The 26,245-nt window shown below is 39.0% G+C and overlaps 1 protein-coding gene across 6 annotated transcripts; it reads right to left on the bottom strand.

Moving 5' to 3' along the window:
• Positions 1-1,364: 1,364 nt before the first annotated feature.
• LOC110048077 (sodium- and chloride-dependent transporter XTRP3A-like) lies at positions 1,365-25,944 on the bottom strand. Of its 6 annotated transcripts, none has more exons than XM_089297454.1 (10): positions 25,492-25,944; positions 8,942-9,543; positions 7,706-8,086; positions 7,055-7,143; positions 6,515-6,625; positions 5,488-5,814; positions 4,510-4,720; positions 3,823-3,979; positions 3,032-3,206; positions 1,365-2,428 (listed from the first exon to the last, which is right to left on the bottom strand). In XM_089297454.1, the coding sequence occupies exons 2-10, from the start codon at positions 9,510-9,512 to the stop codon at positions 2,144-2,146; spliced, it is 2,307 nt and encodes a 768-aa protein (XP_089153580.1). In that variant the 5' UTR covers positions 9,513-9,543; positions 25,492-25,944; the 3' UTR covers positions 1,365-2,143. The 6 variants fall into 6 exon arrangements, with proteins under 6 accessions (XP_089153580.1, XP_089153579.1, XP_089153575.1 ...); XM_089297453.1 differs by lacking the exon at positions 25,492-25,944 and adding an exon at positions 24,941-25,157; XM_089297449.1 differs by lacking the exon at positions 25,492-25,944 and adding an exon at positions 21,918-22,142.
• Between the last annotated feature and the right edge of the window lie 301 nt (positions 25,945-26,245).

Genomic DNA, 26,245 nt, shown 5'->3' with positions numbered 1-26,245 from the left:
TGGAAATCTTGAATGTGATTGGCTAACAGATGCAGATGAATAGGGGGTGTTTGTAAAGTATTACAAAACCGGCAAGGAGCCGCGAAGCAAAATTTACATCGATTTACCAGTTTGTATCAATTTTTAACAAGATTCTCGCTTCGCTTAGATGATACTTTTGCTAAATGGGTTTCAGATGTTTTAATAGAGCTATTTATGGTAAAGAAACTACGAAAATTATTCAATTGTAAAGATGTACAGCACTCGCAAAAACCCAGGATTCCTTGGGAAATAACTCGACTTCAGGCAAGAACTCATCGATGGAAAATAACTGATCACGTGAAATGAGGGCACACTTGTCAGCTGATGTAGCGTTGACAAGATTATAGACCAGTGCTAGAGTGAAAGAAAACGTTTCAGTCTGAATTTTCTCCTTTAGAATGTTCTACAGTTTCAAGTGACTGCCACGTCTACTGAATGAGCTGAGTGGGTTCAGCAAGTTTTTCCGAAACTCGCAAAACCTGGTTTTCAAAGTTACGACGGGGTTGCGTGATATATGATAATAACATGTTATGGTGCAGTTGCGTTACACTGACTGGCTACGAAGTGTTATATTATAATCCATCAAATTACGGATATCTGCAAATGCTTTAAAGAACTTTTTTCAGCCTTTTTTTTCAGCTTGAGCGGGTGTCAAAACATGACGGATGTAACCTGCAGTTATCAAGGGGTCGAGCATTTTTTTCTTTCGCGTGGCGGAATGGTCGCGCGGGAACTGGGGGTGATGAAGCAGCTCAAGGGGCAAGGGGAAGCTCACTAAGTCAACCAGTGCCTTTTGTTTCTTGTATCGTGTACGTGTGGAGCTCTGCACTCAAACAATTTCTCGATCGCTGTCATGCAAGACCCTTGCTTCTTGCTTCGGCTTCCCAAGGCATTTTTGACGTTTCTGCTTGGCTTTGTGTCAGCTTTCTTTTGGCTGCGAGTAGAGCTGCGAGCACGTCTGCAGGTCACGAGTGGGCAGAACCAGCAGGGATCTCCCGCAGACGTTCTTATATCAGGTGAGTAGTTTCTCTTTTGCTCGAGAATCCGTGGGGACGAACGGCAACGACGCCCGCGCTACTCGCGGCCTCACCGGCCCCTCGCCTCTGTTCGTTTGCGTTCTTCCCCGCGGATTCTCAAGCAAAAGAGAGACTGCTCCCAGCGTAACGCACTTATGGTTTGTCACGCACTCGAGAGACTGCGTGACGAGCCCAAAGAGACTAACGGGAGTTCTTTCCAACATGAAAGAATTATTAAAAAAGACAGGAAAGTCTAATTGTGAATATTTTTTTTTTTTTTTTATCCTAAAAACTCTAAAAAGCGGGCTATGAAAATAGACAAATATAAAATGTAAAAATGATTTTCTTCTTTTCTTTTTCTTTTTTTTTTGTCACGTCATTGTATGTTAGTCTTGACTGAGAACAAGCGCCTGTCAAGTTTGTCTTACTTAATATCAGGCTTCACGTCTTCTCATACTAGCAATAAACTCAGTTCATTACAATTTGAACTATTTAGCTCCTATCATCGAATCCATTAGACGAATCCATTAGAAAATGGACACAGCAGATTACACCTTATAGCTTACCCCCCATCATGACTGCAACAATATCCCCTTATACGTAGGGTGCGTTCCTATGGATCAGTGATCCAAGATCACTCGGATCGTGGTGCATCAAAGGAACCGATGTATCTGTGACCAGAGTGGATTCATTGGCTCCTTTGATGCACCATGATCCAAGCGATCTTGGATCACTGATCCTGATCCAGATCACGTACCCCGAAGGAACGCACCCATAGATACGATGTCATGTTAGATTCCCAGATGCCAAAACAGCTTAATGAGAGTCAAATTTCTCTTTTTTACGTTGAGTAAAGCTAAATCAAAAAGGCACTTGCTAATGTAGAAGAATATCAAAAAGGCGGCTACGAATAAATCACAAGAACTGATCTGGGACGGACTACGAACGTAACAGACAACTTGAAAACTTAGGGTTAAGTTTTTTTAAGACACGCCAGCCGTAAAGTAAATCCTTCAAAACCAAACTTTAGGAGATAAGCCTGTCGTTGGAGAACGCTCGGGCAAGTTCGGAAGCATTCGGCGTTTCTTCGTGACCTCTTCGTTCTGTCAGTCTTCCTCGTCGACTGTCCTATTCACATGACCATTAACGCATGGACTACTAATAGGGGTAATGTTATAAGACCTTGATCGTCCGACAATACAGCCCAGCTCGCATGATGAGATGCCAGAAGAGCCGCTGTCACTAAAATTCTCTCTCGTCTCAGGCTCCGCTCTGCGGCGCGTGAAACAGTCATGAAGCGGTGGATAAATAATGCATATTGAAGGAATAAGAGCAAACGCCATGTAGATTACGTACGCCCATGGAGGATAAGGTGGGTACTTCACTTTTGCCTGAAAAGAGAAACATATATCTCTTATTCACCGAGTCCGAGGTCCAGATTGTAAGTTACGGACCGAGCTTTTTCCCCTTTGATTAACGGCACAAGCGCGAAGCGCGCGGACCATGAATCGTAGCTAAGAAGAAAAACGAGGATCCCAAACTTACAGAACGGACTGGAAAAACGAGATCAGTGATATATTTATTATATATATCTACTGTGTGTGAGACGGATTTCGACCGAGTCGAAAGTAAACGAGTCAATTCGAAATTAAGTGGTTAGCACATTTTAATTCACAATCTTTAACTTGCTATGAAAGTCAATAACAATTTAAATTTTAGCGGCCCGTTAAAATGACCAATAAAAGCGCGCGAAGTAACTGAGAAATTATTTATTCTTATAACTCATTTCAGTGTGTAGTATTGCTGTGAATTATTTCCCCAGTCTTACGGTATTTACCAGGTGTGTCAAGATACAAATGACGCGTAAAAAGAAACAGCTGTATTGCATGCTAAAATGTCTAGCAAGTGATTTATCATCCAACTTTCAGGCACACTACAAAGGACAGTGATCACAAAACCACACTGATCCAAATCGCTTCTCTGATCTGATTTACCTCATCTCTGTCCCAGGCTGTGTAGGAGAACTCTCCTCGAGCTATCTGTCTGATCATTTGCACAATTCCTCCAATTATAACGCTGAGTATGATCAGCGGTGAAACAAACTTCCAGCAAACCTTCCACCTGCTGTTCACTTGCTCTCCTGTCATCGCGCAAAGATCTTTCGAAAACCTGCAAGATGACGTAAGAAATTTTGCTATTCAGTTATAGTTTTTCAAGATACGAAATGAAAATACCAGAGTTTTAACAAACTCTAACTTTCAATGTCCATTTATGGTGAAGCCGTGTTTTGGTAAATTTTACATTGGCATAAAACAGATATTTTCCTTTTTTTTTTAATAGTCATAGGCACGCAATGCGTATATAGTGGCGTAGACGCTACTAGACTACATAAATGTGGAGGCCGTCGCAGCGCTTCTTTCCTTGTTGGGTGTATAACTGGGTACCAGTGAATTGCTGGACCAACTTTGCAACAAATTCTAAGTACCGACGATTTTAGAAGAAAGATCAAACCGTGCATTCAGTGTATCCGTTGACGCCACTCGGGCGCACGATGAATATTGGAGCCGGCACCGGACTTGAATACGTTTGTAATAATAATAATAATAATAATAATATTTAGTGAGGGAATCCAACTCGCCAAAGACGGTTTTCAGTGGAGCCCTTCGAATACGTTTCATTGCATTCTATTTTAATTCCACAGTCAAGCTCATAATTCTGTACATTAGCACCAGCACCAGTCTCCTTCCTATCCTTGGTGCTATAGTCGCTCAACTGATTCACTTACTTGTCCATTCCATAGACAAAAGCCACGCCTATACACTCCGCCAATCCAGTGAGGAGAAGAGGAATAGAACTGGCGCTGCTGATAATCTCCAGTAGGTAAAAACCGGTTGACTGCACGAATAACAGGTTACTTATACACATTACTAGGCAGAATATGCCTGCAAGAAGGGAAAGAAAGGGGAAAAAACGTAAATTAATCAGCGAAAAGCTAATTTGCCTCATGGAGTTTAAATCGACTGACAGGATGTGCCCATGTAAGTACGTCTTAAAAGATTGCGAACTTTTCTTGTGTACTTTGTCGTTACTGAAACGTGCTACTGCGTGAACTTGTCACTGGCTCTGAAATTTGGGTATTCTGTAGTTGCTTATCATAATCTGATGTTGCTTAGTAAAATCAATAACAGAGCGCAATTTTGACAAATCCTCTTTTATTGTATAAGAAGTTAGGAAAACTCTTCGGGTTCCATATGTACAAAATATTTTTTCTTGAAAGCGAAAACTTACTGTTTACCGCTTCAAGGTGATAAATAACCACTTCAACATTTGCCAGCCGTCGCAGCGAAATAAATGGCGCGCATCATCAGTGCCCTGCTGATTCCTAATGCCCCGCTCCCCCCTCTTCCACCCTCAGGATACAATCTAAAGTATTAAAAATAACATTTACATCGTGCAGTGCAACTGGGCTTACCACAAATCACTTCGTTTCTCCAAGTTCTTGAAAAAAGTTTCATTTCTTTGCAAGTTGTAACAACTATCTCTATCATTCCCAACATGCTCGAGGAGGCGAGCAGAAAGAGAAGTAGGTAGAAGAGACAAGACCACAGTGATGGATAAAGGCTAGTCATCTCGGTAAATACTTCGCTTAATCCCGCAAACCCGAGAGATACTCCTGGAGGGAGCTGAAACGGAAGCACAGACAGCAATATTAGACTTTAATTCACTCCAACCAATCTTTGTTGTTGAATCCCAGGGTTGAAAACATTTAAGGAAAAACGGAATCGTAGGTTAAATCAAAAATAGGCATACAATATTATCACACCGATAAAGTATTAAAATTCAGGCCAAATACCGCCTAGAACTATTGGTATCTGCCGTTGTTCTTAGATGATATCAGCTTATTTCAGTTATCAAAGTCTCGAAGTCAGGTTTTAAAGGACAAGATGACCCAGCCGTCGATGTAATGCCTGTAACCTCGAAGGAACGGTGAGAACAAACCCAAACCAGAGACAAACACGACTAACTTGCGGCGCCGGAGGAAAATATCAAAGAAATAAACCGTAAATACCAAGGCTACAAGCAGTATAGCGTTTCCTTTAGTTCATCGAAAATTAAGTGGCAAAGAATGAGAGGAGAAAGGGCGTATACGCCTCGTTTCGTCAATCTATAAATAGAAAGAAGGTCTGCTTGTTGTCTACTGAGTACCTAGTCAAGGCTAGAGCCCCAGGCTATGCGTAAACAGCACGGCCTAAATGACTAAATCTATCAGTCACCCTACCGACATTCAGGCCATAAAGCTGTAAAAATTCATATTACGGAAAAGTCTCCTTGTCTGCCTATTTTCCTCACTGTTATAGAATGCTAGTGATTATTGGTACAAGTTAAGATTGGATATTGGAAAGCCCTACTTGGCTTAAAGATAAGGTCACTCTGTTATGTATACACTTACTTGGTCAAATATTTCTCGCCTACTACACGATATTGTTTTCGTCGCGTTAGTTATGGAGCTGTTACCGGCAAGCGCCGCTAACCTATCCAGATCACATTTGTTAACTTTGTAATTAGCCTTGAAACCAAAGAATGAAAACATGATTATGCTGGCCCACAGAGAGGTTGCGCAGTTCCCCAGTGCAACCATGATCGCGTCCATATAACAGTTGTTCTTGGATGGGTTTCCACTGGAAAAGAGGGTTAAACTTCCGAACCCTACCCCTAAAGAGTAGAAAATTTGTCCTGCGGCGTCCATCCATACGACGGGATCTTCGAGCCTTTCCCACTGTGAAATAACATATGTACTAGTTTAAAATAGGGTAGGGCTAGGGCGGAAAGATGAGAGACCCTGGGAACGAGCAGTTGAGCTATCAGTTCAAAACGGACGCGTGTCAGAGTGGTTTTCAATTCAGTGTCGAAAGTAATCAGGCAATTACTTTGGTTTTGGTGTTGGTTTTATTAGAATTTGAGATTGGCTGAGTAATCAAATTAGAAATTAATTGGTTTGGTTTTGGTTTTACGACACTCAGTTGAAAACCCCTTTAGCTCCATTTCTCAGCTAACCAGTTAAAATTTTGTCCAATTCCCAGCTAGTTAAACCCCATCCAGACCCTCAAAAAAGCCAGTGACGGTCTGACCAAAATCATTGAGATTTACTTCTCATGATTGACAGCGATTAAAATTTCGGAAGACACACGGGTATTCCCAAAGCTAACTCTGTTGACCAATCACGGTTCACTAATCCTCCACATGGAAATTATTATGCCGCGCGTCTAAAAAACTAGGAACTGTAAGTATATGTCTTCTAAGATGAAAGCATTCTTGGCGATGCGGAAACAGCCAACACCAGGGCGTGATTTACTTTAAAAGCCCACACAGAACTGCTCATTACAGTCTCTAAAGAGTGCCTAAAAGCGTAGGACCACACGTGCTTTGAGCAAGCTGATGTGAATAAATCAATTTAAATTTTACTGTAGGTTACATACCTCGGGAATGAAAAGACGAGCTAGTCCTTGCGCCCAGCCATCCAGATGAACGCTAACAAAGAAAAACGTGACGAGATTGAGGACGATGAAAATAAGAACCACGAGCAAGATCTGCAGAAAAATTCAGATTTATATTAAGACAGAGCTGGCACACATAAACTGGGTTTTATCTGGCGAGTATTACATCATGTATGCAAGCTTCCTTTTTGTTATTAGTTTTCGCACAAAATATGCCCATTGCACAGCGCGTCTCCATTGTCGCAAAAGTTTTTTCTTTATCCAGAAACAATGAGACTGTGAAACTTATCTGCATGTTACATATCACAACTTTTTTTTACAAAAACAATGTTAGAAATTGAAAATGATTTTGGATTCTTTCAAGAAAGATAGTTCTTTTAAAGGAGAAAGAGAGAGTCCAGAGAATCTATTCAATTTTTCTATGCGAGACGTTTCTCTGTTCCACGGTTTACATTTTTAAAAATAACTAGCTACCAATCACACAGGACGGTCTTTAAAAGCGCACACGTGATCAATACTTACCTTTGAAGCCCTCCGCACGCCACGCATAGCCAGTAGAAACGATATGGTCCAGCACGCCACGACGAACAAATACAGGTACATGTTGATTCCTGTCAATATTATTATACTGAGTTAGATCAACAAATGTCAAAGTCGTTAAAAGCTTTATGAACGCATTAATATTGTGGTTTTTCAAACAATGTTTTGCAGCATTTTCTCCGTTGTTTGTCCTCTACTCCTGAGCTAACCTAACCTAAGAGAAAGCCTTACTCTAATTGGAGGACTCCACACGTTAATTCTACTCCGTTCGCACTTATTCGACTTGTGATGTATAAGCTCAAAAAGCGACTCGTGCTCTGCATTCTTTTGTTTCAGGTTTTTATCTTTTAACAAATATATATAGAAATAAACCATCAAATGCAGGGAAACCCAGACTGTGACATTGAGCTATTTGGAAGACAATGCCATCCACAGAAAATTGAAAATCCAAAAGTCTGTTATAGCGATTTGCCAACGGTATTTGATTGGCCACAGATGCAAACTAGGCTGTTACTGTATTAAAAGATTCAATCCAACAATGCTCCAATGTGGTTCTTGCCATATATGTCTGAACCATACTGAAATTTTAGAAGTATTATTAGTTATATCAGATCAGACGACGTTATCTCTTACCCGTGCTCTTGTTGATATCATCTGCTACGTCTAATGTTTCTCGGTACCAATAATACTTGGCAGGACTACTCTTTGAGCACTCTGGGACCTGAGTTCCATTAGCAGTGTTGTCTAACGTGGGGCAAGTGTTCCATGGCAATGAACTCCTCATTGAATGAATAAAGTAATAAAAGCACCAAGACACAATGTAGTTGTAATAGAAACACGTTACCAGGCTCATCAGCGTCGCAGCTACGCCGATCCCTCTGAGACTGGGACTGAGATCCCTCCAGGATTCCATGACGGAGTCCCTCCCCAATCTCTGTCCAATGGCCATTTCCAGGCAAATCAATGGAATTCCCTCCAAGATTAGCATAATGAAGTATGGGATGAAAAATGCGCCTACAAAATAACACACGTATATAGCGGTCACTCTAGAAACTTTAAAAACTTATTTACGTGTTTGTTGGTAAAAGTAGAGTAACTGGTTTGTTTTATCATAAAGCAGAGATGAGGATTCTTTCGGGTAAGTATGTTCATGGCGGGTTATTAGATAAGTATAATTAGTATTAGATTTTATATTATAATAGTTAACAGTGAATAGTTTTTTTTTAATTGTTTCCTTTTTTTCCTATACTGATTTGTTTTGCGTCCTCATACTAGCACTGTTATCGGATTTTCCCAGGCTACAAAGTTTCTATCTATCTATTTTAAAATTTCTCAATTCCGTTCCTCGTATAATCCGGTTCAAGAAGCTGCCGCGGAATGAAGTGACAGAAATATCGCGGAGTTCTGAATGGAATGCTGGTCCATTGTTGTTGCCAGTGATGGCTTGGCTATGGAGATTCCCAAGGCGAAATGAAGATAGACCCCATCCTTTCGTGCTCGAAAGAAAGCATGTGTGTGTGGAGAGCTGGGGAGTGGGGCAAAAGTCGGGTTCCTCTTTGCTCCAGTTAGCAATAATGGAAAGGGCTTCTCTCCTAGATCCGCCCAAGGCAATCCCCAACACTTTTTCCCCTTTCCCGTTTGTCGATCGATACGCATTTCGACCCCCTGAATGGAAGCAGGCAGTGTAAAAGTGTCAAGTGTCAATAGCGAGTCCAGTAGAGTGTAAAGACACGTTGGTTTTATAGCAGGCCAGCAATCCTTCAGTTCATATTCCCGATTTTCTCTGGCAGACTGAAGTTCTCAACGTAACACGTATGTTAGCTGTATGTTACGGCATTCTTGCCGGGTGTTATGTGCTCTCGTCCTTACCTCCTCCGTGTTTGAAGCACAGTTGAGGAAACCTGATGACGTTTCCAACTCCCAGGAGATACGATAGCACTGCTACAAAGTAGTCTCCTTTACTCTTCCACGGCTTCTCAGGGTTTCGCTCTTGGAAAGCTCGTCTAAGAGAAGACCCACAGCAGGTTATCTTCCCAGACTGCGACCTGTGCTCTCTCTTTAGCTGTGATGGAAAACCGTTTTCCTTTTCAGATAGGAGTCTAATTGCAGTATTGGCCGGTAAACCGTTCGTTTTCCTCTGGAGTTTATTTGCGTATCTCCCGTTGACTGGTAGACTCATTCTCCCGTTGTAACTGACATGGTAAATCAGTTTGCTGCGCGACTCGTTCGCGGCACAAGATTGACAAGCGATTTCTTTTGTTGGATCGCCGTCTAGGATTCTTCGGGGCTGCGGGCTCCTTTCTACCCAAGACTCCGTGTGAATGTCGTTTGCATGGTTAGGTCTGTGATCCTCAGCTCCTTCTTTCTTCTTCGGTGGGTCTATAGCTTTATTACCCCGTATTTTCATCGGGAATTCTTCTTGAGCGGCAAAATCACTCATGTTTCTGTGGTATGTTCACTCGGTTCTTTGTCTGCCAAAAAGTGAAAAAGTTTAAAACGTGTTAACGGAGACTGTGAATATAACTTCACTCTCAACCAAATCTTCTTCAAAATGTTTGCAAAACTCATTGTTTTGTTCTGCTGCACATGCTGCAGGACCTATGGCTATAAATTTCTTGTCGAGGCATATGTTGCAAATATTTCTCTTTCACTTCATTTTACACTAACCAATGTAAACCCTGTAAATAGAGCGCAATAAAGAAGTTGGGCTGAGTTGAGTTGAAGCAAGTCCGTCCGATTTGCGAATGAGGCACATTTCTCGTTGCGCACTAAGAGTTCAGTAGTTTCCCGAATGTGGAAGTACATGTTATGGAGGTAACACTGTACTGGTATTCTTCAGGAACACAAATTCTGGTGTATTCAGGAAGTTTGTCACGTGTGGACCATGGAACATGCTGTGAGATGCTCGGAATTATTATTTCTTAGCGCGCAGTTTCTGATATGATGATTAACTTTTCTTTTCTCTACCACTCAGGGACATTGGAATTCGAAGTTGTTTGTATCACACAGACTGACGAGTAAAGGAAATTAAAAACGTGACCAATGAATTAAATGGACCGCAAAGGTGCGAGCCGTTCTGTGACAATGTTCTACAATTTATTGCACCATATGTAGAAGACGCATATTTTGACATGTGCATTTTGCCGCAATTAATATTTTTAAAAGCGGCTTGAAATATATTATCGGCCTACCCACGTCACCATCTTAGATCTTCTTTTCTATACCAGACATCTTCTTAATTGATGTTCGCAATTTTATGAACAATTCATAAGCTTGATTAGTCTGAAATTTCTCTGAGACGAAGAAGGCAGATCATATCCAAAAATTATTACATTTTGAACTTGGAATATCCCCGAAAAATTACCTGCTGTAGGCTGACCCCGTATGTTAGTGTAAAATTTCATAGAAACCAAAAATTATATTTTTTAATCAGCCGACATGAGACAAACAATAACAGCGGGATCGTTGCACGCGAATCAGGTTGGTTTCTAAGTTACCATGGCAACATGTCTACTTAAGGACGACTGTAAGTAAACAGCTAAAATAAAACAGGTTCTTTTGCAAATGAGATGAACAAACATTCGTCGGAACAAAACCCAAACTAATAAGAGTTAAATTATTAAACCCTGATCGCTTATCAAACGGCCGCGTATGAAATGTCACTACCGGAACTCGCGAAAGACAATTAAGATGAATGCTGAACGCATTTATCTTTTTTACTAAAGGAGATTCTTAATTGCGGTTTGTTTATTCGACGTGGTTAATGACGCCACTGAAAGTGTAAATTTCTGCAGTGGAGGGACAGAATTCCACCCTCGGTACATCATCATGGTTTGCTGAGAAAGTTTCATTATATCGATCAATGATTTTCTAGTGCACTCCGCAAGCGACCTTACTGTGACTAAATATATAAGATAGTCCCAGCTACACTGTAAAGCAAACTGAACAGTAATTTTTTTTGGCTTCTCCTCTTTCAATGAGAACTGACAGATTATTACAAACCTACGCCGGCTAAAATGGTGTCTAAATCAACGCTGAAAATGAGCTTTTTTGAAAAAAAAACGTAATGATACAAGACGCAAAAACGAGACTAGTTTGAAATGAAAACGTTACCGTAAACAAGGGATTCTTGTAAAGATTATCTTTCGATGGTAGCGGGATCTTTTGAGGATTGGAGAAAATTGGTTTAGTCGTAAAACAGTGATCAGCCATTGCCTCGTCTCTTTTATCTCTACTCTCGTTTAAAGCTTACTAGTTTCTTTCTAAACTAAGATAAAAAGACAATAAATAAAATAAAATATAACGACCATTCTTTACCTCGTTATTTACAATCGAGTGAACAGAGGCAATCAGTGCCAGTCAGGCAAAGTTGGGCTTTGCGGCGGATTGATAAATTTCCCTTCACTGATATTCAAATTATCACAACCAGTCCACGAGAGATCCTTTTACCAGTATTTGAAGCCAACCTTTTCTTAACGATTCTGATTGGGTGAAAATAATTAAAACTTTCAGATGACTTTCACGGTAAATTACGTCCGTGTATATCTTTAGTTTTTTTGCAATGTAATTAATCCTGCCTCGAATATACGTCGAAACGATGCGACAGCAGCGCTTTGTTCATGAAATAATGCACAGCTTTGACTTTGAACTTTGAAAACACAGCTGCTCTCTGTTTGGTCAGCAAGAAAAAAATTGCATGTCTAGAAAAAAACGTTTTAACACGTTAACGAAGCAAGATATATAAACACATATGTTTTTAATTCTTCTTCTAAAAAAGTGAAGGTGTTTTCCATTCAACTACTCGATAAAGTTACAGTATTCTCACAGGTCGAAGAGATTCACGAAAACAAACTTGTTTATTAAATTTTCACTGAAAAGTAAACCATCCCGACCTGAAGTTAAACAATCAAGGTATAAGGCGTGTTTCAACTTATTGAAGCCCCGATAAAACATATTTAATGAGCTTTAGCGGTTTTTTAGACATGCCTCTCTTTTATTTCAAAACAATGACGCCCGAGAAGTGAATGTTGTCGCCGGCAAAAGTGCTAAAAGTGAGACACTACTTCGCTAAATTATATGTAAATAGAGAATATTGAAAAGTTGCTGCGCGAAATCGTAAAGGAATACGTAAAGTATACTGGCTGGAAAATCATTGCCATGTATACTAAAACTAGTGGCTATGAAAATATATTGAAAGGTCATTTTATAACCTATGCATCATGTCATGTCAGGATCCGTCCACACGACGCCGGAGAAATTTGAAAACGGTTTTTCACTCTGAAAACGCATCAAATGTTTTCCGTCCACACTACACAGGAGAAATTTGAAAACGCAACTATCAGCGGTCATTTTGGATTTGTGCTTAAGCAAAATGACTAGATTATCGTAAAATCATCGTTTTCGAAAAGCTCCTTTTTCCGTCTACACTAAAACGCAAAGCCGGCGTTTTTAAATTCCTCCGGTTTGAAGGGTGATTTCGAATAGCTCAGTTTTCGAGACGGGTTAGTGTGGACGGTAGGCCTAACCGTAGAAATGAAGCTGCATTTTCAATTTTCTCCGACGTAGTGTGGATAGGCCTAAACGAGTAGCTCAGGCTATGGAGGTACATTGAAATTTCATTTTATAACATATACATTATATGTCTATTAGGTAAAGGAAAAGATATAATCGATCAGAAGATTCAGATCATGTCAGATTGATCTAGTGACCATTGTACTTGTGGACAATCACCTAGAAATGCTAGAGTCATAAAGTTCATGTCATAAATTTCCTATGTAGAATATCAAACCAACAAAAAAAGAACTGTGCGATTTATATACAGCGAGCTGTAGTCATTCGCGTTCTTTACATAGATAAACCGGGCCAAGACCGAGCTTGATACAAATGGTGAACCCAAGAAGTAAAGAGCTCGCCTTTCGTGAGAATGGCTTAAATAATTAATCAGCGTCGTCTTAAAGCAGCTGGTAAACGGTAATCTACCTCTTTAAACAGTGACAAGCTTTAGAACCATAACTCACAGAAACAATTTCGAGCGCGCCTCACAATTGCACGTGTATAAGCGGCTGGACATGCGGTTTTTTTTTAGCTTGAATTTCGCTCCTACGTTCTTGAGTTATACTGATACCGGCGAAACTGGAGGTGGCTGTAGTTTAAAGAAAGTTGTACAATGTTGGGAGTCCTGTGATAGCACTTAATTTTCTTTGCTATGTTTAAAACCGTTTTATTTGTTATCCAAATCATGAAGGCGTCAGGCTAAGCGGCGGGGCTGCCAATCTGTTTAGTCGACGAAGTAACAACACGTCTGAGTGGGCTTTATATTAATCTTTTTTCACAGCACTTGGTCCAAACGACCTCAGTCGTGCATGCAATCTGGTTGGTAAATTGGAGGTTCAATTAATATCTGGACAGCTCGTTCGAGCTTTAATATCAGCCTTATTGATCAAACGTTTCAGTAAAAACATTGACTTCGTTCATTTTTAATTATTTTTTAACTGCTTTGGGTTTCACGTAGGCGGAACGAAATAGGGAGAGTTTAACAAATTCCCCTTAGCCTGCGTGGCTTGCACGGCGGCTAGCACGCAAGTGGCACAGTCGTGTGGGATTGGTGAAGAGTCGAGTCGCGGCTTAAAATGGCGAGAATAAAAATAATGGCGCCTCTGTCACGAAAAAATCGCTTGCTTAAGAATTCCGCTCGTTAAGAAGGCTAAATCCTCCTTGGCATCCCGTTTCCGAAAAGTTTCTGATTATAAAGCCTGATCAGAAATTGTGCAAAAATACTACAAAAATTGCCTCGTCAGCAATTTGCTTCCTTGATACGTAATCAGTGTCTAAAGGAGGCGCTGTGGCCTATTTGTTACTGGGCTGAACTGCAGATCGCACCGACTAAGTTCGAGCCCTGGCCGAGATCATTGTTTTGTGGTTTGGAGCAGAACGCTTTGATCTCACAGGGCCTCTCTCCACCCAGGTGTATAAATGGGTACTGGGGAAATGAATACTGGCGGTAACTTTTCAATGGACTAGCAACCCATCCAGTGAGGAGAAGAAACACTCCTAGTCGCTTCATGCCACAGAAACCGGAGATAAGTGGCCCGGCCTAACGGTCCACTAGACTGTACTCGAGCGCAGACTTTAAATGTGTTGCTTGGAAACTTAGGCTTAACCGTTAAGCGCAAGCTAAGCCAACGCTCAGAATATCTGCTCTTCTATTTAATAACGTAATTATTTCCTTCGCTACCTGTCAGCGACTTGTTACTCGGAGAAAATGTTATGTTTCATTTATCAATCTGGCAGCCGACCTGACGTGTCTTTTCTTGTTGCATATGCATATTACTCTGACACTGGATAAGAAGAAATATCCTGAGGATGTAATGAAATGAAGTTGTAACCCTTTTTAGGCCGGGCATTTTTTTATGATTCAAAAGTACTGAAAATGAACCGTGACTGAGAAATGCTAAAATGTCCTAAAGAAGTAAAAAAAGATTATACAAACAAAAACAAATTAAAAAATTAAAATAAAACATGAAAAATAAGAAAATTACAGTTTTTGAAAAGTACTTCTGTCAATTGACGGTTGCCATGAAAACAACAAGCTCCAAGTACAACCAAATGTCATACCAAATTGTTCCTCAAGATAAACATCATTCGCTAAGTCTCACAGGTTGATAAAGTCATAAATGATGAGACTCGGCGCGGGCACTTCCTCACCCCGAGCCATAAGTCTTTAAAATCGGCTTGTGGAAAAAGACTGAATTTTACAACGGTAAAGCTATTTGTGTGCACATATACATGAAACAGCTGCAAATAATGTCAATTTATACAACCTCGTAACATGCTCAAAACACAGCTTGACAGACTGTCTCGATAGAGTGATCCGCTCAAACGACAGTGAAATTTATATCGGTCACAAAAACTTTAGTAACTTAAACTGTAATAACATGAACGTTTCCCTAACTCTGCAGAAAAGTTGCCGTGGAAAAGAAAGAAAGCGAAATAAACCAATTTCGGAAAGGCTATTTACAACAAGAGATAGACTGGTACAAGTTATATTATTGCGTCAATACGCTTAGCTATAGGAGTACTAGTGAGCCTCAATAGTCTAGTCTTAAAAGGTGAAGCAGCAGAAAAATACAATAAAATTGATCCAAAATTGCTCTAAGAAAAAAGTAGATGAATTGTCAACCTACTGATTCCAAGTTTTTCCCGCGTAATGCAGCCGGTCCGGTCCAATTTTATTCCCTCACTGTTTTTCACCCTAACTTCGTAACCAGTTCCGTTCATTTGTTTGTTTATATAATCAATTTTTTTTTGCTGAATTTCGTAACACCACGATTGGATCGCTTCATTCCTTTTTCTGCCAATAAATAGTTTTTTTCTTAAAGGTTGGCACACGCTAGGGGACGTAAAGTAACAATTTTCCTCGTGCAAAGTGCCGGAAGAAGTTCTGTTGTGGGGAAGACATTTTGTCCCCTCAGCATGTTGCAAGAAATTCAGTTGGAAGTAAATTTCGTGCGTTCTGAAGCAGAGACAAAACGACCTCGATTTTTCAATGTCGCATCGTCTACACTGCTCCTGCAACCGTCCTCGCTTCAACATGAACCAATATCCGCTTCGTGTGAACCAGCTACTGTCCCTGCAACATGGGTCCTAAGCGTGCTTGTCCCTGCTTCACGTCCCCATAACGTATCCTCTAGTGTGTGCCGACCTCTATATTAATCTTCAGGTTTGAAGTTTCATTCCTGTTGGTTTCAAAAGACCCCTTTTTCACCCAGAAATACTGCCTGCCAAAAATGTTCTGCATTGCTGTGTGCCGGCTTAGTAAAGTTGCTGGTTCAGCTCTATAAGTGATATTCGCATGATGTTCCTTTTACCGTGATACAAAATTGAAAGATGTTAGCGATCAAAAATGTCTAGAAACAAGTCTCAAGTTGAACGCATGCAGAATTTTTTTTTTCTAACTCCTTTGGCACAAAAACATGATGATTTATCAGTGTCATTACATCAATTTTTCGCCGTTGATAAAAAAACGAAATGCTCAAACCGATACATTAATTCCGTTGTACCTTTTACAACTGATCATTATCCTATTTTATTTTTGAGGCTAATTGCCTCTTAATTCCCGCACCGATCGTGTAACCGATTTTGAGTAAAGCTCTTTGAATGGGGCATTGTCAGTGCAAATCAGGTAGTGCCTGTGTAGTTTGCACTCCCTCAGTGTAGCAGGATACTTAAAGAGCGGGCTAACATTTAACAGAGAAATCGAAATATTTGAGTCAAGTGCTTTAGATCTAAGCATGAATGTGGCCGATTTAAAGTTAGTCCAGATCAGACTAACTGATTTACTTTGGATAGCTGAGTAGTCCAGAACAACTTGATTCTCTGTTAACATCGTGATCCTCGATAACAGAGTTCCGTGTAAGCCGCGTAAATAATGTCTGTACAACACCTTTTAACGTTACAGCTAAAATAGAAAACGAGTGTCGATATTCAGCAATACTAAACTGCGCATTGTTTACCTTATTACTGAGTAGAAGAGCTGGTCTTACCTCGGTAATCAATTTCCCTTCCGTTAGTGACTGCGTTTTCTTGGACGTTTTTGGCCAGCAATTGTTGTTCCACTGAGAAGTACAGCTGTTTCATTTTTTTTTTAGAATAATTTGCATGCTAAATTTGTTTCATACGAGAACGACGAGCGTCCTTCATCAGCAAGATATTCATTGTGAGAGTTACATCATTTCCGAGACCTTACAGTAACTATTCTCCACCTCCTCGTGTACCTTTGTTCTCCTCAATCAGGGTCAAACAAAGCAAATTTTAGAAGTTGTTTTCTTCTTGGGAAGACAGTATGAAATTAGCATTTCACTCGTTATTTATTGAGGGTAAACACGACATTTCAATTGCGAACCATTTTCTCTCTAGTAATTTCCGTCGGTGTCATAAAACATGCTGTTAAGTCAACAATTTCGTAACATTACATCGTGAAATTTTCATTTGTAGATATTTTTAAATATATTCCGCGTGCTAATGCATGTAATTAGCAATTACGACGTCTTCATTGGCATATTCAAGGCAGACTTTGAGGACTTGTTCATTGCTTTTACCGATACTAGAAAACTGAGCCATACTTGTTCATGGATTGATCATGTTACGTGTCTAACATCAACTTTCAATTTAGCTGAATAACCTATCAGTAGTGGTTTCTGAAAAGGCATATCAGCGAGCTTTAACTTGTTTTAGATTATATTTATGCTACAACTTCAATGTGGAAGTGAAAACATCACTTTAGAACTAACACACTGAGTCCACGAGCAACTTTTCACACTTTTAGAGGTTTTCAAGACAACTTGGACCATAGTTTGGAATTTCGGCAAGTATTCGCTTTATATCAGAAAAAAAATAATACTAAATAATGATAACTAAACGATCAAATGTTTAACTGAGTATTCCAATACCGAGCAGTTTACAAAATACTCAGATGAGATTAACAAGTTCTCTAGAAGCTATACGTCTGTTACGTTGTTTGGTGACATGACACATCGTACAAGATGATTGGACGGAACATCAGAAACCGTTCGCTTACAGATTGACATCGAGGCTTTGAAAGCAAAGCGATCGACCTTTTCTGAGAGAAAAAAAATTCTTTGCGATAACATTTTATTTCAAACTCAGAAGCTTTTGGTACTTTATCCAGACAATTGCAACCGACATCTATTTCGTTGTTTGGTAACATGACATATCGTACAAGCTGTCAGTGGACAAAACATTAGAAAATTGACATCGAGACTATGAAGACGAAGCAATCAACTTTGCATGAAACCCTCTGAGAAAAGACATTCTCTTCGACAACATCGTAAATTTAAACTCAGAAATTTTTGTACTTTATCCAGACCATTAAAACTGGCAGAACTGCAACTCTTTCCTTTGTTACATATCTCTACAACAAAGCGAAGGTTTAGTCACTGTGGAAATATGAGGTGTTTTAATAAGACACATCGCATGAATCCATGATACGGATACGACACCAGCTTGTGTAAATAAAGAAACGTTTTAGCCACCAAGAATAATATATTCAATTCAGTATGATACAGCAAAAGGAAATATATTAGTGGGCTATATTTATAATAGTTAATGGTAATGCGATCTTTGTGCGACCTTAAGCTGGAAACTAGCCTTAAAAATAATTATGAAATTACTGTTTTACATCATATTTTAATCGTAATACTGATATGTCCCATTCAAATGAAAATTATTTCGCCCAGTTCAAAATGACTTCTAAATGCATAAAGAGCCCATTGAACTTTTCAGTCTTATTTTGTCTGCATTAAAAGAAATAGATATTATTATCTGTTAGATAATATTCTGTGTTTCTTCGGTTATTTCGGAAAAGATGAAGCCTATTAGTGACAATTCTCACATTGTATTCTGCTAACTTTCGCCCACGGGCTCACCAGAAACGCATGTTCCTTAATATTCACTATTGGAATTGTGGATAATGGAAATTTTCCGGCCTTGAAATAGCTCGTGAATTATACTCTAGAATTTTGTTTTGATGGTAAAATAAGTGGCATAATTTGTTAGTGTTTCACTAAAGACAGAACTCGGGAGTCGTTAGAACACCCGCGAGTTTGTTGAGAATTCGTGTGTAGCTAGACAATCTTAGACAGTGATAAGTTGGCCTTGAAATGTTTCATATCCCATACCTGCGACATCCACGGACGATAGCAATTTATGTCCAAGCTTCAAATTCACAATTTCGCAACAAACTAAGATATTCCCAATTTGTCAACAGCAAAGCGTAACCCACGCTTATTGCCATAATTGACATTTTCTACCACATCTTAAAACGCATTTCAGTGACATCAATTTTCTCATTGTTAAATATTTAATTATTTTACCACAGGAGCTTCTTCTAATGCTGCTTTTACTACGGGATACTCTTTAGAATTAAACACAAATAAAAGTGACGAATAAAGAAGGAAATTGTAGATAAATGTAGGACAATTTTTTCAGGTGCTTGGTTTTACTAGATTTTGGATAACCCAGCAAGAAACGGATCAACTAAATCTTCTTCTCGTGCGGTGTATTCATATCAGTAAACTTGAGTGAGTATCTATGTGTTTAGGTCTTCTTTACATGTCAGGTGAAAGCTACTAGTAAGCTACTTCGCGAGGTATCTAATTGGACACTTGTTACTGACCATCACAGGTTAACACAGCCTGGACAGTTAAGTTTTTTTCTGAAATTAGTAATCATTGCAAGCGGCACGTGAACTCTTGTTTATTTTTTTTTACATACAAATCTACAGATTGCCTCTTTCTTCAAAATGACAGTTACAAACTGCTTGACCAGATTGTGTAGAATTAAAGAATCCGTTCTAATATTTCGTTTCTCTGTTGATGACCCAGCTTATATATTATTATATTTTCGGACAGAAACGGGGGTGGTAAGAGTGAAAACAGGCTATAAAAGACTTTGCAACCACAATAATTGATAATTCATAACTTGCCGTGTTTCTCGATTCTTTTTGCCAACTTTCTCAAGAAAAGAAATATTAATAAACAGTGATGGCACCAGCTAAAAAAACAATTAAAAATATTGCGGCTTTTCTTTAGTGTTGCATCAATGAAAAGCGCGGTGCATGATGATTCCGTGTTCAATTGCACAAGTTGCTACACTTCACTACGTGAAAATTAAAAAGCTTGCCTCAGGGCTGGACATCATTCAGTTCTTTCCTTCATGAAGAGTCTATCCTATCCGTCGATCAATATCGCTAATTACAACTGAAAATTAGTCTGAAAGAATTTGACGGATGGGTATTTACATAGATTAAAGGTAGCTTCTTGATACAACGCAAGGGCTGACTTCCAAACATGTCTAAACAACTGACAAATCCATCAATAAAATAAAAGGCTGTGTCGTCAATTGATATGAGACAAGCAGGACTGTACAGCTGGCCTAACGCCAAAAGATGAGAAAATGAAACAACTATGGTCAGTTTTAACACGACGACAGTATATGTATACGACAAAAGACCGAAACAAAACAAAACAAAACAAAAAAAACACACAGTAAAGACTACAGTAAGAGTTTATTTGATTGTCGAAATTAAGCCACCGATCAGTGATAGCCCTGAAATGAGTCTTTTGAGACGCTGAAACAATTATTTGACAGGCCATGTGTTATTCAAATGACGTGTTTAAAATTTAAAACGCAGGACTGCATGCACTGAAAAAAGTGTTTCGATTTCGCAAAAGATCTAGAGACACTACTTTCCTGCATTTATTAAGAAAGACGGCGAGCCAATATATTTTTATTCAGATCGAATAAATCAAGCATGTTTTTAAACGATGCTAAGTCGATATAAAATTTTCTTCTTCACCTGTATAATATTCACATGACCTCAAAGTAGTGAGCCTTTTAGATGGCGAGTACTTAAATTTTCGAACGACAACCGGGAACCGTGCGTGAGTGGTATTCGATCGATAGAGGCTTTAGGTCCCGTCTACCGGCTACGCTGGAGAAATTTGAAAACGCAGCTTTATTTTTACGGTTAGGCCTACCGTCCACACTAATCCGTCACGAAAACGGAGCTTTTCGGAAACGTTCTTCAAACCAGAGGAATTTGAAAACGCCGCCTTTGCGTTTTCGTGTGGACGGAAAACATTTTGAAAACGGAGCTTTTCGAAAACTATGGCGTTGCGATAATCATGTGATTTACCTGTCTGAGTTTTCCTCAAACACACATCTAAAATGACCGGTTATTGCTGGGCGTTTTCAAATTTCTCCGGCATAGTGCGGACGGGAAACAACTGATTCGTTTTCAGAGTGAAACCTGCGTTTTCAAATTCCTCCGGCGTCATGTGGACGGAGCTTTCGAACTCTTATCCAATAATCACCATACGTGACATGCTTTCACAACAGGTTTCTGGGAATTGCGGGATTTTGAAGCCTCTCTGTTGGCTCTTTTTCATTTTTGCTTTCCTTGGCTTCAAATCGGCTGGAAAATATCCATGATTTTATTTTTAACCTGCAAAACGTGACGACATCGAGTATTAAAGCAGTAAGGGGATTTCCGACCCGGAATCATTGACAGAAGCGTCGATAAGCCGACAAGCCTTATATTTTGACCCAGTGCCAGTTTGACGTTTGTTTGTTATTAACTCAAGTTTCTAAAAGCGCATATAGCCACGGGCTTTGTTGCCATAGACAAGACAGCGAGTATAGTCTAATGCCGTCCGCTCACTAGATATTTTGAGTATTTTATTAAGCCAGAATTGGAGAATAATTTTTCTTTTTAACAACAACGTACGTGCAATGACCGTGTATCTACGAACTGTTAGCGAGGAGGGCACGAATTGTATCAAAGAATTCACATGTTAATAGCACGATGACAATCCACGCCACTATATAATTTTTCCAACCTTAGCATAAGAATCAGAATAAAGTCTCAGAGCACAGCCAGGTTTTTTCTTCGAAAGTAGCCTTTGTTTACACTAGAGTGAGTTGGATACGACGTCAAAACAATTTTAATCGTTTAAGCTCTTCTGGCCAACGAGTAGTTAGCCGCCGACCTTCTTCAATTTTTTTTCCGAAAGTTGATCCTAACAATTTGTAGTGCAACAATAATAACTGTAAAGATTTGCGCCCTATGAGAGACAGTATTTCTGTTAGGATCAAACAACAGGAGGAGTAGCAACTTTGCATTGAAATCCAACTGTCTCTTCTGATCTCTCTCATGAAGGGTTGTGATGACGGTACGGCGATATTACAGGGCTCTTTGAACTTAGTGAAAGAAAATTCCGCATCGTTCCCTAACCTGAAAAACGATTGCTTTAAATAGCGTACTAACCTTATATGCCTACCATCGGAAGGCGACAATTACAGACTCGATGCGTCTGTTTATGTTTGCTCTTATCAAGGAGAGACGCATTCTTGAATCAACCTGTGAAACGCTGAGCAAAAATGCATATGTAAAATGTGCGTGCAAGCTTCATTTGAAATGTGCATTTAAGCACGGCGACATGTAAAGTGGTCATCTATTGGTAACAAAATGAGTTAACCATATGCAAAAGTGGTCGCTATGCAATTTTTTCCTATATCAGTAATGTCACGTACGCCAGCAAAACAGAGTATTTTTTCTCGAAATGTCTCCGTGTTCTAAGATTGTTAACGCTGTAAGGCATTTGTAGGTGAAAATTACACACTAGCAATTATAGGTAACAGACCCCTACACGGCAACTGGTCACGAAATTGAGCCTTAAAAACTAACAGTTTTTCACCCGATAGTAATTGGTTCGGCTACTGTTTTCATTTAAAATGAATTAAAATATATACAACTGACAATTTATCTTCAAAATAGGGCCATTCGTGGACTCTACTCAAAGTGAGAATATTAACTTTATCTCGCATCACGTTGCTTTCTCACTCAAAAATCAGCTCATTAGCTAATCGTAAATACAATTTCGTATCTTACCACCTGTAACGTGAGTCTACAAAGGGCTAATACATCATAATGATTGCGTGTGTCGGTCTTGTTATAATTATGTTATTGTCACTTACAGGTTCAAAAATATTGGACATATCGTGCCCTGTCAGAGGCTAAAACCACGCAAGTAACATTTGTTAACTTTTACCGGATAAGTTTCGTTTAACAATCTTCACGTGTTCGTTCGTTGATTGAAATAACTGAGATAAATCAACTGAGAATAAATTCACGAAAGACGCTTCAAAAAGGATTATGGGCTAAAAATGAAAATATGATAGAAGTTTTGAAAACCAAAGCGTTTTCGATTTAAAATGTCATCATTAAAGTTTTCTTTCAATTTTTTACATTATTTTTCAGAGTAGTAATTAACAATAACTTTATGGGGGCCCTGAACAGGACAGAATGGACTGATTTGCCTCAAGAAAATGGTCATATGGCTTATAACTTATAAACTGCTCAAAATATTGTGGAACATCAGGGGCGCAATTCATAATTATACTCTATTGTAAGTCTTATTTAGAAAACATTAATTCTTGTTACTATAAGAGGAAACTATTTCGCAATGGATTCTCCAAAGATTAAAATGAATATAGACTAAAACTACGACAAAAGTTTAAGAAAAGTCATGAAAAAAGGGTTTAAAATGTCGAGCCATTATCAGGGTTTATTCTTGTAATAATTTTAAAGGTCCGTTTACACAGGCAATTTTTGTCGCGGCAACTAGATGCAATTTTTGTCGCGCTAAAGTTAAAATCGCACGTGTAAACCAGGTGCGATTTTCAGTGCGATTTGTTGCCGCGATATCACAGGGGTTTCGAACATGTTTGAAACTTGATGCAATTTTGCTGCGACAAAAATTACATCGAGTTGCCGCGACAAAAATCGCCTGTGTAAACGGGCCTTAACAAATAACTCTGACTTTGAATGGGACTCTAACTAACACGGATTCAAACAGAATTGCTTTTGTAACTGGGTTCAACGAGCTGCATAATAACGAAAAACGTACCTTTCTCTATTATGCTTCTTTAGTTGTTTGAACTCGACTTTAACTCTCGCTTAGAAGGCAAAGAAATGATCAAAGTGATCAAAACAAAGAAAAAACACTGTTGTGTCCAATGCATGGTTAACCTATCGAATTATTCAAAAGGTACATCATAGTATGAAAAAAAAAAAAAAAAAAAAAAAACAGGCACCGGCGGGCTCACGCATGTGCACTGGTAACGAAATGAGATTTCGAGTTTCACACCAAGTGCCGGTCGAGTTAGCCGCCTTAAAGAACAATTTTTAATTTCTATATGTTGTGTCCAAGATCATCTCAGAAATTATTTATCGCAATATTATTTGCGTGTATATTACCTGTGCTTACTGCATGATGTTGCTAAAATAAGAAAAATGCAATAGAACGTACTACAATTCACTATAAAGGTTTTAGTCATGGAAAGAATAAGCAAAAACTCGATCTGTGTAAAAACGTAGGATTAAATTTCAGTGTTGTCCCCGAATTAAAACTTAAATACGCGAATATATTTTGTCTTAAGCCTTAGAGAATTAATTTAGCTGATGGGAGGTCCTTGCACTCAGTAAACAAACAGGCATCGCGTTTAATGACAAAAAAAAACATCCAACTGTAATACCCCTGTACTGCTAATTTAATATTTCAGTCCTCGCGCGCCAACCTCGAATTCCCATAATTGGTATCTTCTTTGCCGACAGTTTGGAGAATATGTAACACTGAGTTTCTATATCAGTCGGAGATATTTTTTGGCAATACATGATGGGGAATTATGAATGAATTATGAATTACAAATTTCTTATGTACACTTATTTGCAAAAAATATGAGTGAGTTCATTAAAATGTACCTGATGCACGCTTACTAGTTGTCTTAAGGCATCATGCGAGAGTGACCGAGCCATTTTGAGCGAGTATCGTTTTGCTCCATTCACCTATCGTTTACGACTGACTGTATTTAAAATGCGTTGAAGTAGAGGTCAAACAAGTAACTCCCCATGGGGTAAAGACGTCCTTTTCGATGACCAGTATTTTCTTCAGGGTAAATAAAATAAACATTTTTTTTTTGAAAAAAAAAAAAAGAAAGAAAAGAGAAACGATACCATGGATTAAAAGCAATTTAAGCTATGTCCGACGAAAAATACGTCAATAACTAGAACTGGTCGCACAATTTTCTAAAAAGCTGGGCAGCTGACCAAAGAAAGGTTTGTGAACAGACCATGACAGAGGGGCTAAGACAGAAATTTTTTTAAAATACCATTAGCAGTGTTAATTATCATCTATCGATTGCTACATTTTATATATTTGTTATTATCCCGGTGCCGTTTTCACTTATAATTATATCTTGAATCTGAGTGAGAAATTTCTGAATACTTACCATTACATAGCAAGCTGTTAGTGACTGTGTTTTTGACGGCGCGTGTGGGCGGTCTGTTTGTTAGCAAGCAGAAATGCATCTAAACATGGTATACACGTTTAGACGAGTCTCTGTTTAGTAATATTACGTCCGTAAAAACCAAGAACGCTCCAAAACAACAACATGACACCCGCTAATCCGAATTCGATGTTTTTATGGAGATGGAACGCTCACCCAAAAATGCCCTTTGTTGGGCCTTTGAATTTGATATTTGACATGTTAGTTTTGAGATAAATAGGTCACACCGATCAACGCAATATAAACATTTTAAATTAAAGCTCTATGAAAAACGTTGGACGCAAATTTTTTTTAAAGTGTTAACGACATAACACTCGATCCTCAAGAAATGTATATTGGGGGAAGATCAGGAATCGAATATTTATTCTTTGAAACAAAGAAATTAGCTGGTGTTGTCAACAAAAAAATATAACTTAATAGAACAAACCAACATTTGCATCGAATTAGATCGCCATACTAATAGTAGCTGCAATAGACTAAAAGAGCTCACTTACCTGTGATGGTTTTTGAGCGAAGAGCGGGAAATTTAAAAAAAAAAATGTGGTGGCGTGCTGTCACTCGCTTTTTTTTCTTTTTTTTTGCTCTTCCTCGACGATTCAGGTGCGGCTGAGCAGGTTCCACTTGTAGTTTATTGTTGAAGTAAAAATTATTTAAATTAAATGCAGTTGAACAGTTCAATGTTTTATGCGCTGGCAGGCGGTCTGTTAGTTCGTTGTTCAATATTGTTTTGGACGTGGGTCACCTAGAAACTGACATATAGCACATAGTCTTTCAACGCGATGAAAATATCAGTTAAGCTAAAAAAAAAAGTGATTCACGTGGTTGCCGTGTGGGGGCCCTATATGAGTAGTGACCTCTTACAGTGTATTGATAAAATAAAATAAAATAAATTTAATTCAGTAACAGTTGAACAGCACAATATTGCTTGTAAAGCGTTCTGGTCGTTCCTGCGCCGAACATTAATTTAAGAACAAAACAAAAGACAAAACCAAAACGCGGTGATAAATAAATACAATTATGCGGGCAAATTTTAAGCTCGGTTAAGTAAGTAAGTTGAATCACTTCGTCACGTGCGTGGGATAAAGAAATTATATTCTGGGCGGGTACCCGACAGGGGTCGAAACCATCACTTTTCGCAAACCGTTTACGTGTTATAAGGGGGGTTACCTTTCACAGAATTAACGACAAACGATTTGCACCACTTTTATGTGGGTGTCTCCTCTAGAGGGTATGGAACTGCGGTGGTTA

The sequence above is a fragment of the Orbicella faveolata genome, unplaced genomic scaffold, assembly GCF_042242905.1.
Source record: "Orbicella faveolata isolate gen_17 unplaced genomic scaffold, um_ofav_v1 contig_3, whole genome shotgun sequence".
Lineage (NCBI taxonomy): Eukaryota > Metazoa > Cnidaria > Anthozoa > Scleractinia > Merulinidae > Orbicella > Orbicella faveolata.
The sequence above is the reverse complement of the archived record's forward strand: the minus strand, read 5'-3'. Positions and strand labels throughout refer to the sequence as shown.